This window comes from Jaculus jaculus, chromosome 2, assembly GCF_020740685.1.
Source record: "Jaculus jaculus isolate mJacJac1 chromosome 2, mJacJac1.mat.Y.cur, whole genome shotgun sequence".
Classification (NCBI taxonomy): domain Eukaryota; kingdom Metazoa; phylum Chordata; class Mammalia; order Rodentia; family Dipodidae; genus Jaculus; species Jaculus jaculus.
The window spans coordinates 170,795,983-170,813,541 of NC_059103.1; the positions used below are offsets into that span (position 1 = coordinate 170,795,983).

Consider the following 17,559-nt stretch of genomic DNA (forward strand, 5'->3'; position numbering starts at 1 on the left):
TGAGATCCTACCTTGAAAAACAAACAAAAAAAAATAATAATTTCAGGTTTTTTGGCATAGAAATATGATTGATCAGTTTGTATGTTGGCATGTTGATGTTGAATCTTACCATCCTGGTAATTCACTTATGTGTTCAAGAATCCCTTTTGTAAATTTTTTGGAATTTTCTTCATAGACAATTATGTTATCTGCAATAAGGATGGTTTTCCTTTTTTCATTTCCACTTGTACATCTCTTTTTCTCCTCGATTTATTTTACTGACGAGGGAATATAACATTAAATAGGCATGGTGAGAATGGATATACCTCTGTCATTAGAGGATAAGCACTTAGTCTTTTATTATTAAACTTGATATTAGCTTTTGATAAATGTCCTTTCTCATTATTAAATAAGTGTCCTATTTCCCTTGTTGAGAGTCTTTAAACTTGCATATAATGTTTGTTATATATGAGCACTTTGGTGTTCAAAATTACTAAAATACGAACAAGTTACATTTGGAAAGACAGAAAAGTCAGTGTAATAGTCTAGTAAGTCTGACAGGTTAGTAACCAAATAATGTGGTCTCTTAAAGATGTCTAGTCTCAGGGCTGGAGAGATGGTTTAGCAATTTTGACAAGGGTTGCATTGAATCTGTAAATTGCTTTTGGTGTAATAGCCATTTTCATAATATTGAGTGTTCCAATCTGACCATTCCATATTCTGATGTTTTCTTCAGTTTCTCTCTTGGGTGTTTTAAAGTTTTCATTATAGAGGCTTTCTATTTCTAGAATAGATTTATTTCTCTCTGTGTGTATGTGTATGTGATGTGTGTATATTTAAGGACTGAGCTCAGGGCCTCATGGGTTAGGCATATGTTCTACCATTGAGCTTTGTACTACTTCTGTGATTCGAAATATGAATCAAGATGGTAGTAGGTGCACATTATAACCACTGCAGTATGGAAACCACATTGGTGTAGCATTAAGTAACAGATGGGTAAAATGCTTCTGGCTGAGGCTGGCCACAACTCTAAAGTGAATGTTATAGAGAAGCAATAATCCCATGCAGGCCTCTAGACAGCTAGAACTTTTTCTGGCCCTTTCATTCAGTGCCCATCCCATGATTATTTGTAGATTAGAGAATGGACAAAATATGTAAGATTCAGAAAAAAAATGGCTCGGTAGAAAAACGTAAATTTTAAGACCAGTGAGTTTCCTTCATCAGGAAAGCAAACAAAGATGCAGTTGTCTAAATACCTGGAAATGCAAAAGAACTCTTTCATCCTAAGATGAAAGGAAAGCAACTTATCTCATTTATGCTTACCTCAGCCAAGTTACATTGCTGGATGGCACCTAAGTCCTGGCCCATGTTTGGTGGCTTATGCCTTTAATTCTGGCACTTGGGAGCTGAGGTAGAAGGATCATTGTGAATTCAAGGCCAGCTTGAGCTACAGAATGAGTTCCAGGTCAATCTGGGCCAGAGCAAGACCTTGCCTCAAAAAGAAAAAAAGATAAAAAAATAATTAATTAATTAAAAAGAAAAGGTCCCCAAATCTTGAACATGAGAGAAGCAATCCAAACTGTGTTTACGAAAATAATGTTACAACTATCTAGGCGTGGTGACACATGCCTTTAATCCCAGCACCCAGGAAGCAGAGGTAGGAGGATCACCGTGAGTTCGAGGCCACCCTGAGATTACTGAGTGAATTCCAGGTCAGCCTGAGCTAGAGTGAGACCCTACCTCGAAGCCCCCAGCCCCGCCCCCCCAAAAGAAAATAATGCTACAACCTACAAGGGCATTATCAAGTTAGAATCATTGCCACGCTACTCCCCACCCCAGGACTTTCTAAGAAAGACTTCTTCCTCATTATGGGATATGTTCCAGGGAGTTTTGAGGATCGGGGAAAAATGTAGCAATTAGTGTTTTGTAATCTTGGCTGATGTCCCTGCTCCCTTACGAGCTGCACTTGGGGTGGCCCCGGGTCAGTTCATCCAGATGGAATTCAATATAAGCTATTCGGGAGTCAGTTCAGCCCCTACAGCTACTGAGAAAAGGCAGTTGCTGGGCGTTCTTCACCTGTCTTTCCACCTATCCTTCCCAGGACCAGTATTAAGACACACTTGCTGTTTGCCAGACTGATTAGATTTAGGGATTTGTGTCCCTGGACTGTCTCTCAGAAGCTCCCCATCTATGTGTGCTTTGTCTTCCCTAATAGGATCATTTAGAAGTAGTTGTCATCATACAAATGTACTGTCAGAAACTGCCACTCCCTCCCTCCATCTGTTACAGTCAGAGGAGGGTGAGCATGGAAGCCAGGCGTGGTGGTTGGTGCGCCTGGGCGGTAAAGCGTGAGGATCAGGAGTTCAAGGTCAAAGCCATCTTGGGCTACATGAGACACTGTTTCAAAACAATAAACAAACATGCAACCAAAGTGAACCTGTAGCTTTCCTCATAGAGTTGTTGCCCATTCCCCATTTGAAAGTGAAATATAATCAAGTCAAAGTCACTCACAAACAGAAAAATAGCATATAAATATTTCTTGTGCCCTAGAATTGGGAGGATTGGGAGGTGGGAGGCAAAGATCTCTAAATCCTAGGATCATATACAAAACCATAAGGAGAAAGATAAATAATTCTGATATATAGATATATGAAACCCATATATATTAGGTAGCATAAAAAAACCTGAAAGGCAAACTCCAAACTAGGAAAATGGCAAAGGGCTAATAACCTTATAAACAATTTTTACAAAACAGTGAGAAAAAGAGTCATTACAAAGTGGGTGAAGAATACAAATAGACAAATAGCTAACGAAACATAAAAATGAAAATTATTTTGTAATTTTTTTTTTTCCTACCAAATTGGCCAAATGGGAGGAAAATGAAGTCTTTGGTGTTTTTTTTTTTTATTTTTTTTTATTTCAAGGTAGGGTCTCAGTCTAGCTCAGGCTGACTTGGAATTCACTATGTAGCCTCAGGGTGGCCTCAAACTCATGGTTCTATCTTCTATCTCTGCCTCCAGAGTGCTGGGATTAAAGGCGTGTGCCTCCATGCCAGGCACAATGTACTCTGTTTTAAAGAGAAAACTCTTTTTCAAAACACTGACATGGGGCTGCAGAGATGGCTCACTGGTTAAGGCGCTTGTTTGTAAAACCTGATGGCCTGTGCTCTAGTCCCCAGTACCCATGTAAACCCAGATGCAAAAGTGGCTCATGCATCTGGAGTTCTGTTTGCAATGGCAGGAGGCTCTGGCGCACCCATTCATTCTGTATTTCTCTCTGCTTGCAAATAAATAATAAATAGAATATTAAAAACTATTGATACAATTCATCCTTTTAAAATTCAGTAGATTTTAGCTAGGCGTGGTGGCACATGCTTTTAATCCTAGCACTCTGAAGGCAGAGGTAAGAGGATCACTGTGAGTTTGAGGGACTACAAAGTGAGTCCTAGGTCAGTCTGGGCTACAGTAAGACCCTATCTTGAAAGCAAATAAACAAACCAACAAAAAACAAATTCAATAGATTTTAGTATATTTATAAGGCTATACAAGTATTACCACTAATTCCAAGACATTTTTATCATCCTCCAAAGAAGTCCCATACCCATTAGCAGTAATTCCCTTTTCATCCCTTGCTACATTCCTAGTTACCAATCTGCTTTGATTTTATGGATTTGACTATTCATTATGTTTCATATACAAATGCAACTTGCTTTTGGACAGAGTTTCATTCTGTACCTCAGGCTGACCCAAACTCATTGTAGCCCAGGTTGGCCTTGAATACATGATCCTCTTCCCCTAGTCTCTCAAGCACCACAGAGGCATGCAGCACAACATCTGACTCCAGTTTCTTGCCATATTTGTTATTGTCTGCCTTTTGATTTTAGAGTTCTCTCTTTGTAATATCCTGCCTTAGTTTGCCAGGTGTCAAATACCTTTTCAGCATCAACAGTGATGATCATGAAGTGTCCCCTCTCTTTCTTCTGCTAATATTATATATTGGCTTTTTGTTGTTGACACGGGGTCTTATAGTGAAGGCTGGCCTCAAACTTGATCTACTTGCCTCTTCCTTGCTGGGATTATAGGTGTGTGCTCCCACACTAGGCTTGACACTGATTGACTTTGTAATTTTTTTTTGAGGTACGATCTTGCTCTAGCCCAGGCTGCTGTCTCAGGGTGCTGTTGAAACTCACAGTGATCCTCCTACCTCTGCCTCCTGAGTTCCGGGATTAAAGGCGTGCACCACCACACCTGGCTAGCTTTCTAATATTGAACTACCTTTGTAGGTACCTTTGTATCTAAGATAAACACCATTTGGTCATGATGTGTTATCCTTTTAGTATGCCTTTCAATCAGGTGTGTGTGTGTGTGTGTGTGTATTAGGGTTTTTTTTTTTTTTTTTTGAGGTAGGGTTTTGCTGTAGCCCAGGCTGACCTGGAATTCACTATGTGGCTTGAGGGTGTCCTTGAACTCACAGTGATCCTCCTACCTCTGCCTCCAAAGTGCTGGGATTAAAGATGTGTGCCACCATGCCCAGCTTGGCTTGTTAGTATTTTGTTGAGAATTTTCGCATGTCCCAACTACTCAAACCACCTGATCCAAGTCCACACTACTGGCCATTCCTTTAGACTTTGGTTATTGTTGGCTGCTTCTTCCCTGTTTTTTTTTTGTCATTTCTACTCATTCTTCCATCCACACTGGAGATTTCTACTCTGGTTATCCTTCCAAGGACCCAGTGATCCCATCCACAGCCCCTCAGCAGGCCTCACAGGTCCTTCTGCTTACCTTTCCAAGGACTGCCTACACTTTCCAGGAATATTTAAAATCCCAGTTACACTGCTTTCTAGCTCCCTGAACTTGATCTAATTCCTTGTGTCTCTTGCCTCAACTGTGAAGTGTGAATGTTAATACTTGGTACGAGGATTCACGGTAACACGTGTAATGGTCTTGGCCTATACTGAGTTCTAAATCAGCTTTAGCTATTTGGATGTTTCTGCGGACATGCCAGCAGCCCCAGGGGAGTTCAGTGACACAGCTGTGCCCTGAAGAATTCTCTTCATTGCCCCCGACTCAGGTGAAGCTGGGATTCCTGACTTAAACCTCACATAAGAATTTCAGGATGAGTATGAAGAAAAGGTGTTAATATAGATTTAAACACAGGTGCCAAAAGGAAAAGAAAGAGAGAAAGGGAGGAGAGGAGAGGGGAGGGGAAGACAGGGGACAGGGATTGGGGAGAGGGAAAGAGAAACCCAAGAAAAAGCTGTACACACCCAAGTGTAGAGCTGGCTTCTCAAGATAGTTTCATTTAATAGCTTTATATGTGTCTTTTGAAGTTACATTGTTTAAAGGGTTTAAAGATGAAGTAAAAATCTTTTGGTGTACTTTTTCTCTTTCTTTTTTTTTTTTAAGTGTCTCACTCTAGCCCAGGCTGACCTGGAACTCACTCTGTAGTTTTAGGCTGGCCTCAAACTCACAGGGATCCTCCTACCTCTGCCTCCTGAGTGCTGGGGTTAAAGGTGTGTGCCACCACGTCCAGCTCTTGGTGTACTTATTTTTATCTAAAGAACTTTTCTTTAGTAAATGAGATAAGAAGGTAGTTCATGAAGTCCATTGTACAAGTTTAATGGCCAATGAAATAAAAAACACAGGTCAGAAAAGGTTGAAGGAATCCTTACTATGTGCAGACCACCAGGCGGTCAAGACAGGTGTTTTGTGTGCAAACTCTTGTTTGAGAAAACATTCAGGCATGGTGTCTGGATCCTTTCCTTTCCACATCCTGTGAATTTTCTCTTTCTGTTGGGTCTTGGGCTGGGCAGCCCTCGGGGTGAGGTCTTGAGTAGCAGAATCCAGTGGAAAGGAGCCGTACTCACTGCTCCTAGTAGGTCTAATCTGGTGATTTATTTCTGTAACAGAACCTTTTCTATTGTCAAATAATTGAGCTTCTTTGGTTTGGTCATTCAGATAGGTCATTAGCATTATCCTGTTGCTTTGAAAACTGTTCTAGCCAAGCATAGTGGCTCACACAGGTAATCCACAGCACTGGGGCACTTGGGCAGAAGGATTGCCGCTGTAGGGTTGAGAGATACGTGGACACAGTGGGAGACCATGTCTCATAAAGACCCTGTAATTAATATGTCTTCAGACTCTGCTGGTGGAAAGGTGATCATCATCCACTGGCTTTCACTCAGATAACTTTAGATAATTATGATTTTCCCTCTTGCCCTTCAGATCTAGGCTAACTTACCATTCATGAATTTGGATGAAAAATGTAGCCTTGAAAAATCAGATTAGAAATTGTTACGGCACCTCATAGAAATCTGATATTTAAGTCTCTCAGAGTGATTTGGATGATTAGTTGCTTTGTTTTAGATATTGATAAGACATTCACTGTTAAACTGTACATCACGTTAACATTTAAAAATTCAAGTGACTGGTACTTGGAACTTTTTAAAAAAACATATTTTTAAACTTTATTTATTTGAGAGAGAGAGAGAGAGGGAGGGAGAGGGAGGGAGGGAGCGGGGGAGAAAGAGGCAGAGAGAAGGAGAGAGAGAATGGGTGCACCAGGGCCTCTAGCCACTGCAAACAAACTCCTGGTTTTTAAAAAAATATTTACTTATTTGACAGAGAAAGAGGGAGACAGAGAATGAATGGGTGCGCCAGGGCCTCCAGCCACTGCAAACGAACTCTAGATGCGTGTGTCCCCTTGTGCCTCTGGCTAACATGGGTCCTGGAAAATTGAACCTGGGTCCTTTGGCTTTGCAGGCAAACGCCTTTACCACCAAGCCTACAGCCCCTATTCTTTGTTTTTTTGAAAATGCTTATTTATTTATTTGAGGGGGGTGCGTAAATAGAGAATCAGTGTGCCAGGGCCTCCAAGCAGCTGCAATCAGACTCCAGATGCATGAGCCACTTTTGTGCATCTGGCTTACATGGGTCCTGGGGAGTGTAACCTAGGTCCTTTGGCTTTGCAGGCAAGTGCCTTAGCCGGTAAGCCATCTTCAGCCCTTTTGTTTGTTTTTTGAGGTAGGGTCTAGCTCTAGCCCAAGATGATTTGGAATTCACTCTCAGAGTAAACTCAAACTCATGGTGATCCTCCAACTTCTGCCTCTCCAGTGCTGGGATTAAAGCGTGCTCCACTCAGCCTGTTCTTTGTTTTTTGAGACAGTTCTCCTTCACGGAGTCCAGGCTGGTCTCGAACTTTCCATATTCTCCGCCTCTGCTTGTCCCCGTGTGCTGGGATTATAGGCAGGTGCCACTATGCTTGGCCATGGCTGGGGAACTTGCTATTTTTAAGGTTCTCTTAAGCTTTGGAATTAGATGTCTATTTTATGTGCCTGCGAAATTCATTTTGAAATAAATTAAAGGTCATTTTGACAGTATTTTTACTTTCATATGACTATTTTCTCCCAGTTCTTTAAAAATAAGGGGAAAGTGCCTTAGTTTTTGTGAAATCAAATCCTTCTAGTACCTTCATTCATTCATTCATTCATTCATTCATTCATTCATTCATTCATTCATTCATTCATTCATTCCTAAAGGGTGCGTCTTCGAGGGGACTCCCGGGCTGGCGGGGAGGACGCCCACTCGGCGGCGGCGGCGGCGGGGAGGCCGGAGCGTGGGCCCCGCCTGCGGGGCGGCGCCGCCGGCTTCCCCGCGAGCCCGCCCCCCTGCGCCGCGGGCCTGGGCGCGCGGGGCGTCCGGGCGATGCCCTCACTTCCCGCGTCCTCGTCCCCACAGCGGCCCCGCGCGCCATGGGCAACATCCAGAAGAAGCTGATGGGCCGAGGCGAGGGCGGCAAGCGGCCGCTGAAGGGCGCGGCGCGGCGGGGCCGGGCGCCCGGGGCCCGCGCGGACAAGCGGGGCGGGCCGCGGGCCACGGCCACGGCCGGCGAGCCGGGCTCCGGGGACCCGGCCCCGGCCAGCGCGCCCCCCGCCGCCCCGCTCGGCCCCGGCGGCCTGAAGACCCAGGGCAACGAGCTGTTCCAGAACGGGCGGTTCGCCGAGGCGGCCGCCAAGTACTCGGCGGCGATCGCGCGGCTCGAGCCCGCAGGTAGGGAGCGTCCGCGGCGTCCCCGAGCCCAGAGCCTGCGGGCCCGCCGGGGTGGCCGCCCGGCCCCGGCCCCGGCCCCGGCCCCGCATTCCTTGCCGCTGACTAAGGGCACTGGGTGACTCGACCTATGCGAGCAATACCTCGGAATGCCGAGCATGTGCCCGGCCGGCCCGATTGCACGGTCCCTGCCCGGCCTGCCTTCCCGGGGTGGACAGTGCCTGGACTGTGGGACTGCAGTGCCCCCTCCCTCCCCGAGACCCACCGCAGTCGAGTAATTCTGGTTGAACTGTGATTTTGCTACTGGATGCTAACCGTATTTAATTCAATGTGATTTTAGGAAGTGAAAGTGCAGATGATCTAAGTATCTTATATTCAAATAGAGCAGCATGTTACCTCAAAGATGGAAACTGCAGCGGCTGCATCCAAGACTGTAACAGGTTTGTCAAGAAACCATTATGATTTCAATGTGATGAATGCAGTACTACATATCCTACCAAGTTTTTCTGCGTTCTCCAAGACAGGCTAAGGAATCTTAAGTAATGTATAAAAATCATAAATCCTTCCCTTTCCTACACATGACAGCTGTAGAAAATTAAGCAAGTCTTTTTCATTTCTCTGCTCCCACCTGAATTTGTTCCTTTTACCCCTATGACTCTTGATACTGGAGAGGCCTAATAACTACCCCAGTCTACTGTGGGGTTAGAATCATTTTATATGAACCATTATTCTGCTTAGATTACTTCCAGCAAGCTGATAATGCCTCGGTGTTTCTTCCAGATATCCTCTTTTGGCACTAGCTTTCTCCCCAAACAAGCTTTCTACCTCCCTTTAGTGGCTGGACCCCTTTCTTCCACTCAGCACCCTGTTCTCCGAGCCCTGAGCATCCTTCTGCAGTACAGGTGTGCCCACTGCACATCTTTGCTTTAAAAAAAACTGCCTGTCTGCCAGCCTGGCTCCCCTAGGATCCCCACCCCCATTCTGTGTCATGTGCAGGGTTATGACATCTGTTGCAACCCTTGGTTGCACCTGCAAGTCCTTAGGTCGTTCACTGCAGTGAGTTTAATCTCCTACTCAGGTTTGGCTCTTTGGAGACACAGTAGTCGCTGCTGGTGCCCAGGTGCTTACCTGCTAGGCTGGATGAATATATGTGCATGAATAAAACACATTGTTTTCTTTTGCCATTAAGTAATGAACGTGCTTCAGAAGCCCTTTGGCAAGAAGTTACCATTAGCACATCTAAAGCAATTAAGAAATCATGTCCTGGTTTGACTGACACAGTCCTGGTTTCCTCCTGTTGTTTTATGTAATTAATAATTATCACCTCTTTTCACTCTCAGAAGCCCATACACAGGCACTGTTTGTTAGGTGAACAATTTATTTCTTTAACTGACATGGTCACTTTAATGATGTAAATAAAGCTTGCTAATTAGTATATGTGCCAACAGTTTAAAAAAAAAAAAACCTTTGAGGCACTAGTACTTTTTTTTTTATATACATTCAGAGTTAACACATTTTTTTTTTTTTTTATTTGGTTTTGGTTTGGCTTCTTGACTCCTGTGAACTAACTGTTGCATTTTCAGGATTTTGTGTGCTAGTTGACATCAAGTTGGTAGCTGGGAATCTGTCATGGTTTGAGTACCAAACAAGCAGATGCCACAAGTCTGGGCTCTTTTCCCAGAGAGCCTGTTGTTAAATATTTACCACTTCCTATAGCTAAATGAGACAACCATGTGAATATGTGAGATAGGCAAGTTGTGATTGACAACCACCATCCTTTCAGGGCAAGTGTCTGTTTCTAACACATCACTGAAGAGGAAACCTAAGATAGGATTCCAACATGGGTGATCAGAGAAGCTAGAATGGGGGCTGGTCATGGGGAGAGCAGAAGATGGCCTGCTGGGAAGGGCCTGTGGGTGTAGGTTCAGGGAAGGTATCCTTAGATAGAGCTGTGTTATAAGCCAAGGAATGTGGCTCTGCTGGTCAGTGCTGACCTCCCTCCAGGCCGACCTACTTAGGTGTTTTCTTTGATACCTGATGTGTGAGTCTCAGCAGGAGGGAATTGGAGATGGTGCCCAATGGGATGCTTTTATTCCAAAGACTTCCCAGACTTGTTTTAATGCCAAAGAAAACATGATGTGCCATGTGACGGTCAAATATGTATTGCATTTAAATTTGTATGAATGAGGAATAAGCTATTAGCAAACAATATGACTATCTTTGTAGTCTCAAAATATTACATGCATTTTAAGTACACTTTTAAAAAATATTTTATTTTGATTTATTTATTTGACAGAGAGAAAGAGGGAAAGAGAGAGGGAGAAGGAAAGAGAGAGACAGAATGGGTGCTCCAGGGCTGCAGCCACTGCAAATGAACTCCACACGCTTGTGCCCCCTTGTGCAACTGGCTTATGTGGGTCCTGGGGAATTGAACCTGGGTCCTTTGGCTCTGCAGACAAACGCCTTAACTGCTAAGCCATCCCTCCAGCCCTAAGAACACTTTTTATTTTAGTTAATTAGCCTGCTCCTTGAAGAAGTCTTTGAGCTCTCATTACCAGACAAGGGGTACCAAGAGTCAGACATCGAAAAGGAGCCCCAGGGCTAGGGATGTAGCTCAGTTGGTAGACTGCCTGTGTACTACAAGGAAGCCCTGGGGTTGATCTCCAGCACCACAAAAACTGAGAGTGGTGTCACAGACCTGCAATCCCCAGTGGTCCAGAGGTGCAGGCAGGGTAATCAAAAGGGCAGGAGAGCCAGGAGTGGTGGTGTATACCTTTTTCGTGAGGAAGGAGGATCACAGTGAGTTTCAGGCCGGTCTGGGCTACAGAGTGAGATCCTATCTCGAAAAATCAAACAATAAAAGGGGAGGCTGTGGAGATGGCTCAGTGGATAAAGCTCTTCTTGGCTGGCAAGTGTGAAGATGGGAGTTCAGATGCCCAGCACCCATGTAAATGCCCAAAATTAAATGCTCCATCCTTTGTTTTTGATTCCAAGCTTGGTTCAGGGCCTCCTTGATTAGATCAGCAGCACCAAAAACAGTGGAAGCCTGTTGGGAAGTGGAGGCGGTCAAGTGGTGTGAGAGGGATGCACTTACAATCTCTGGCCTCAACAGTGAAGATTTAAGGCAGCAGGCGCTACAAGTACCACCCTTGGATGCCAAGGGTCTGTTGTCTAGGGCCCAAGTATTTGTATTTGATTTTGATTTTATTTTTAAAATATTTATTGATTACAAAATAGCACATATCTACTGTAGGACTTTGGAAAACAGTTCAGCACTATGATGGTCATTAAAATCAATTCGCACCACCTGAGGCAGAGTGCAATTGTAATTATTTTCTGAGACATGAAGCTGTCTTAGTGGCAAATCTAGAATTATTTCTAGAGCACAGAGTCCAGATGGGCTTCCCCATGTACAATTGAGTCTATTTGAGGGCTGTAGAGATGGTTTAGTGATTGAAGGTGCTTACTTGCAAAACCTGAGCGCTTTGGTTCAATTCCTCAGTACCCATGTAAAGGCAAGATGCATAAAGTGGTACATGCATCTGGAGTTCATTTACAGTGGCAAGAAGGTCTATTTGATACGGAGAATTGTGAAGGAGTCCAAGTGGCGGGCAACTCAGTTCCTTCATTTGCAGTATTTATGTGTTCATGTATATATGTGTGCATGCATATGTGTGTGTGTGTGTAAAAGCATAATTCAGAGGGTTCCCTCAGGAGGTGTCTGCTGAGTGTCTCTTATGGCAAGGTATTGATCTAGGGCTGAGAACATATCTAGCCCTGCTGAGGACATGACACGTGGGCACATTCTCCACACAGCTCTCCACATCCTCACCCACATCATAAATATTTACATTAGAGGCTCTTTGTGCGCTTGGTGGAGGAAGTATGACTGCCCTGCACATCCCAGGCACTCCGTCCATGCTTTCCCCTTGCCGTGCCACTGGAGTCAGGGCTAAATAAGATCTGCAAGGCTGTTGGACAACAAATGTTAACCCAGGCAGTCCTCATGCTTGTTTCCCCGGAGGCAACTCGAATGTGTTGTACAGAAACTGCTTATAACATGAGCATTAACAAAGACTATAGCTGCCAGTGTGGGCAGTCTGGGGTGGATTATATAGGACACAGGCTCTGCATGGGATCTGTGTGTGGAGGAACTTCTGTAGAGCCAAAGATGACTTTGTGAAGACCAAGATTTTGTTAAGGCCAGAAGTGGTGGTGCACACTTAACATCCTAGCACTTGGGAGGCAGCAACAGCCTCAATATATTGTGAGACTCTATCTCAAGATGAGCTAAACTGAAACCAAGAGTACAACAGTTTCATTCATAACTACAGTCTTTTGAGTGTATCTATATTTCAGAATATAGTCAAGTACATTAAGTACTGAGGTAGCTTTAAGTAGTTATTTCACACAAAACCAAAGAGGACACCTTGAGATGTATCTTCAGTGATATTGGCAGTATTTCTTAGATAAAAAGTGCAAGATGAACATTTGTGACTTAAAAGATATCATTGTATGTTTAGTTCCTTGATTCCCTGTGCCTTTTAGCAGTTAAATCACAGTAAGTTGTAGAAAATTTTAGAGAGCTGATATTTAAAGACATTATGCAAGTTTATGTGGCTAAATATTAAGATACCTTATTAAATCATGGGTGCAAATAAGAATTTTCTTTTTTTTTTTTTTTAAAATTTATTTATTTTTTAATTTTTATTAGCATTTTCCATGATTATAAAAAAAAGTCCCATGGTAATTCCCTCCCCCCCAACACTTTCCCCTTTGAAATTCCATTCTCCATCATATTACCTCCCCATCTCAATCATTGTACTTACATATATACAATACCAACCTATTAAGTACCCTCCTCCCTTCCTTTCTCTTCCCTTTATGTCTCCTATAAGAATTTTCTTTTGACCCTTTCAATAATGTGACTCTGTTGAAACCCTGCTCCAGGCCTGGGGGTGTTCCAGGTTCTGCCAGGGCGCTCTGGGAGGCTGGTGCACTCACGTCACAGTGGGGCAAGAGGAAGCGTGCTTGGGCATGGAGTTCACGGGAGTTACAAAGGCTGGATTGCTCTGCTACTTTGGGTTTGCTCTTCTGGTATATTACCAGGTCCCCAAAGTTGAAGTGTCTGACGAGTGCATATTTGAGAGTTCAGAATTGCATGTGTATATTCATTTATGTATAAATTAAAGAGTCGTTTCCAAGATAATGATAAGAACTCTTCTTGTCTTCCAGGGCTCTGGAACTCCATCCATTCTCAATGAAACCGCTTCTGCGTCGAGCAACGGCCTATGAAGCCTTAGAGCAGTATAGGAAAGCTTACGTGGATTATAAAACAGTGTTACAGATAGATTGTGGAGTCCAGCTAGCAAATGACAGTATTAACAGGTAATCAAATCTGAGGAGCTATCTGGCATCCAGGTGTTTATAACAGAATCATTTCCCACCTTGGAATGATACCAAAGTGACCAAAGTGCAGGCATGTTCTCACTAACTCCCAGGAATGATGGATGCTGCCTTTGACTCCACTAACCCACATGTCTCTCTAATTTCATTTCTGACAATCACTTCACACTTTTCTGAGTTGTCCTTTGGCACCTTTATACTTATATCTTGATTCACTTTTTTTCTGCCCAGTTAATCTGTCTTGGTAGCACAGGGTGTAGCTTGTATGGGTTGCTTAAATTATCAGTGTTGTAAGGAAGGTATTTTCATGGATGTCATAAAGCAGTACTAACTGTAGGACTAGGTTCCAAAGAGTAAGAACTACTGTGTGCATCTTCTCATAGGGTTTGCACATGCTCATTGGCACCAGGGAAGCCTATCTGTTGTTTCCCTTGTTTCCTTTTTTTCTTTTTTGAGATAGGTTCTTGCTCTAGCCTGGGCTGACCTGGAATTCACTATGTAGTCTTAGGCTGGCCTCGAATTCACAGCAATGCTCTTACCTCTGCCTCCCAAGTGGTGCAATTAAAAGGCATGTACCACCACACCCAGCTTTGTATCTATTGTTTCTGCTAGACACTTGCTTTATATGCCCTTGTAAAGAAACACCCACCTTAGAGTAGTTTCATCGTGTTAATATAGCAGAGTTTGGATCTAATGAAAACCTTAAAAAATAAAATAAAATTTAAAAAGCCAGGTGTGGTGGCACATACTTTTAATCCCAGCACTCGAGAGGAAGAGGTAGGAGGATCACCGTAAGTTTGAGGCCACCCTAAGACTCCATAGTGAATTCCAGGTCAACCTGGGCTAGAGTGAGACCCTACATTGAAAAAGCCAACCTCCCCCCTTCACCCCCCCAAAAAAAACCATGCCAGCTTACCCCAGAGAGAGAATGTGGAGGCAAGAATTTCCAGACTTTGAGGCTGGGAGTGTAGTTCATTGGTGATGCACATGGACAAGATCCTGGGTTCTAGCCCTGGTACCCAGACTTCATACATTTTCACGTAAAATAAGAACATTATGTGTTAGATAACATTTCTAGTTATGTATAGTACTTTGCGGTTCCTTTTGCCCAACTTATCATGTATTTCTGCACTGCACCACAGCCTGTGCTGGTGTGTCCGTCTTCATAGTTGGAGTACCTTGTAAGGCAGACATCCTCAATGAAGAGGTCTGAAAGAATGAGAGTGTTTTCCAGCAATGAAAGTTGTTTTGGAGCTTTGCTTATTATTACTATTTTTTACTTTGCCCCTCTACCAGACAGCTTTATTCTTTTCTTTTCCCTTTCCCTTTCCCTTCCTTTCTATTTCTTTCTTTCTTTCTTTTTTTTTTTTTTTTTTTTTTTTTTTTTTTTTTTTTGGAGCTATAGCTCCAATCCTACCCGGCAGTGCTCAAGATAGTTGGAAAAATGAGCATCCTCAGGAGTCAACTAACGCTTCTGAGAGAGAGGATGGGCCTGAACAAAAGATATTTCATGGCTGGAGGGATGGCTTACCACTCAAGGCACTTGTCTGCAAAGCCAGAGGACCCAGGTTCAATTCCCCAGGACCCCCATGTAAGCCAGATGCACAAGGTGTCATATGTGTCTGGAGTTTATTTGTAGTAATTGGAGGCCCTGGCACATGCATGCACTCAATCACTCTCTCAAACAAACAAATAAATAATAAAAATAATTTTAAAAAAGTTATTTCAGGTGGCCAGATGGTGGGTGGAATGGTTTGAAGGGAGAAATATGTATCATGCATTTTGAAAATATAAAATATGTTGAGATAAAACTTCCAGTTTAGTGACTCTTGGGATTTAAAGTTGAACTTCTAACCCACTTTACACCTGCCTTCCTGGCACAGCACTGATTTCCAGCAGTAGATACATTTCATTAATCTTACATATATTTTCCTCATAGATTCACATTCTATTATTAGAAACTGGAATGTCAGCTACATTCTCTGCCACCTCTCCATGAGTGTCAGCAACTCTTAATTCCTCTCTGCTCTTTTCCTAGGTAGACAAGTTCATATTCTCTTTCATGTTTTAAGTTCCTTTCATGATTAGCCTTTATTTTTTATTTTACTTATTTGAGAGAGAGAATGGGCATGCCAAGGCCTTTAGCCATTGCAGACAAACTCTATAGACACATGCACCACTTTGTACATCTGGCTTACGTGGGTACTGGGTAATTGAACCTGTGTCCTCAGCCTTCGCAGGAAAGCACCTGAACTGCTAAGCCATCTCTTTAGCCCATGAGTAGCCTTTATAAACAATCCCCAAATGTGCTTTAAGTTCCTTAATAGTTACCTACTACTTGAACTTTTTACCTTTAACAGTAACAGTAAACTTTCCCTAGTAATAGGCATGCTTCCCTCTCAGCTGTGTTATTTTCCCAGTGAGAATTCATGCTGTGAGGTCGCTGCATTACAGACTATGTCTGAGATCATGTTTTTGTGTCACCATCCTCTTCTACATGGGCCCCAACTCTTCTAAAAGTAACATTCAACAAACTCACAGGGTTGTCCAACCATCACTTTTTTCTTGTTCCAACACATATTCTTCACACCTAAAGGAAATTCTATACCCATGAAGCAGACACTCCCCATTCTCCCTTTCCCCAGTTAAAGGCAACAACCAGTCTACTGTCTATCTTTGTAGATTTCTCTCTTTTGGATATTTCATGTAGATAGAATCATAGACTATGTGATTTTTTTTTTTTTTTTGAGTGTTTGACTTCTTTCCCTCAGCATGATGCTTTCACAGTTTACCCATGATATAGCATGTGTTGGTAAGCCATTTCATAGCAGATGTCCTATTCCTTGTATGATGCATATATCATGTTTTGTTTAGCCATTCATCAGTTGGTGGACACTTAGGTTATTTCTACTTTTTCATCATCATTTTATTTTATTTTTTTGTTTTGTTATTTTGAGGTAGGGTCTCACTCTAGCGTAGGCTGACCTGGAATTCACTGTGTAGTCTCAGGGTGGCCTCGAACTCATGGTGATCCTCCTACCTCTGCCTCTTCAGGGATTAAAGGCGTGCACCACTATGCCCGGTTACCTTTTCATTATTATAAATAGTGCTGCTTACAGCATTCATCTATAAGTTTTTGTTTACTTACCTGTGTTTAATTCCTTCGATATATCCATAGGAATAGAATTTCTGGGTCACATGGCAATTTCTGTGTTTAACTTTTTGGCATGTATACCCAAGAATGTTGTTTCAAACCAGCTGACTTTTAAGACTCAAGTCTCTTCAACTCAATGTTTCTTGTCTATCATTTTTATACAAAAGATGAGGTGGCTTTGGTTTTGCCATGTATTTTTTAATATAAAATGTCTATTTAAAAAAAATTTTTTTTTGTTCATTTTTATTTGTTTATTTGAGTGTGACAGAGAGAGAAAGAGACACAGAGACACAGAGAGAGAGAGAGAGAATGGGCATGCCAGGGCATGCTACTGCTAACAAACTCCAGACGCGTGCGCCCCCTTGTGCATCTGGTTAACGTGGGTCCTGGGGAATCGAGCCTCGAACCGGGGTCCATAGGCTTCACAGGCAAGCGCTTAACTGCTAAGCCATCTCTCCAGCCCTAAAATGTCTATTTTTAAAACTTCTTATTACTTTTGGTGAATCCCATAGGTATGCATGCTTTTCCATTTATTCCAGTTCATTATGTAAAATTAGGCACCAGAAGTTTATTATTTTTTTTAATTTAAACATCTGTGCTTACTTTGTTTTTGTCTTCCATTAACCATATTCCTCTCTTCCTCTCTAGGAAACTCACTATGTTAATTTCTCTACATATGCTTACTTACTCCCTGGCAATCACCATCTCTTTTCCGCTGCTTCTTCCTTCCTCTTTACTGGTAATACAAGTTTTACTTAAAAATACTTTTTTCCCCAAAAATCTTTTTTCTTCTGCAATTGTGGATAATTATACATTAATTTCCTTTCTTCTTTCTTTCTTCCTTTCTTTCTTTCTTTTTTTTTTTCTTTTTGAGACAGGGTCTCACTCTAGCCCAGGGTGACTCACTCTGTAGCCCCAAGCTGGCATCAAACTCACAGCAATCCTTCTACCTCAGCTTCCACAGTTCTAGAACTA

At 42.7% G+C, this 17,559-nt stretch overlaps 1 protein-coding gene across 1 annotated transcript in view; it reads left to right on the top strand.

Annotated features, from left to right (window-relative positions):
• Positions 1 to 17,559, top strand: part of Spag1 (sperm associated antigen 1) — a 74,323-nt gene that overhangs the window by 37,504 nt on the left and 19,260 nt on the right. Inside the window, exons 10-13 of the mRNA XM_045143391.1 lie at positions 4,705 to 4,737; positions 7,716 to 8,027; positions 8,365 to 8,464; positions 13,260 to 13,412. Coding sequence (XP_044999326.1) covers positions 4,705 to 4,737; positions 7,716 to 8,027; positions 8,365 to 8,464; positions 13,260 to 13,412 — 598 coding nt within the window. The remainder of the gene's footprint in view (positions 1 to 4,704; positions 4,738 to 7,715; positions 8,028 to 8,364; positions 8,465 to 13,259; positions 13,413 to 17,559) is intronic.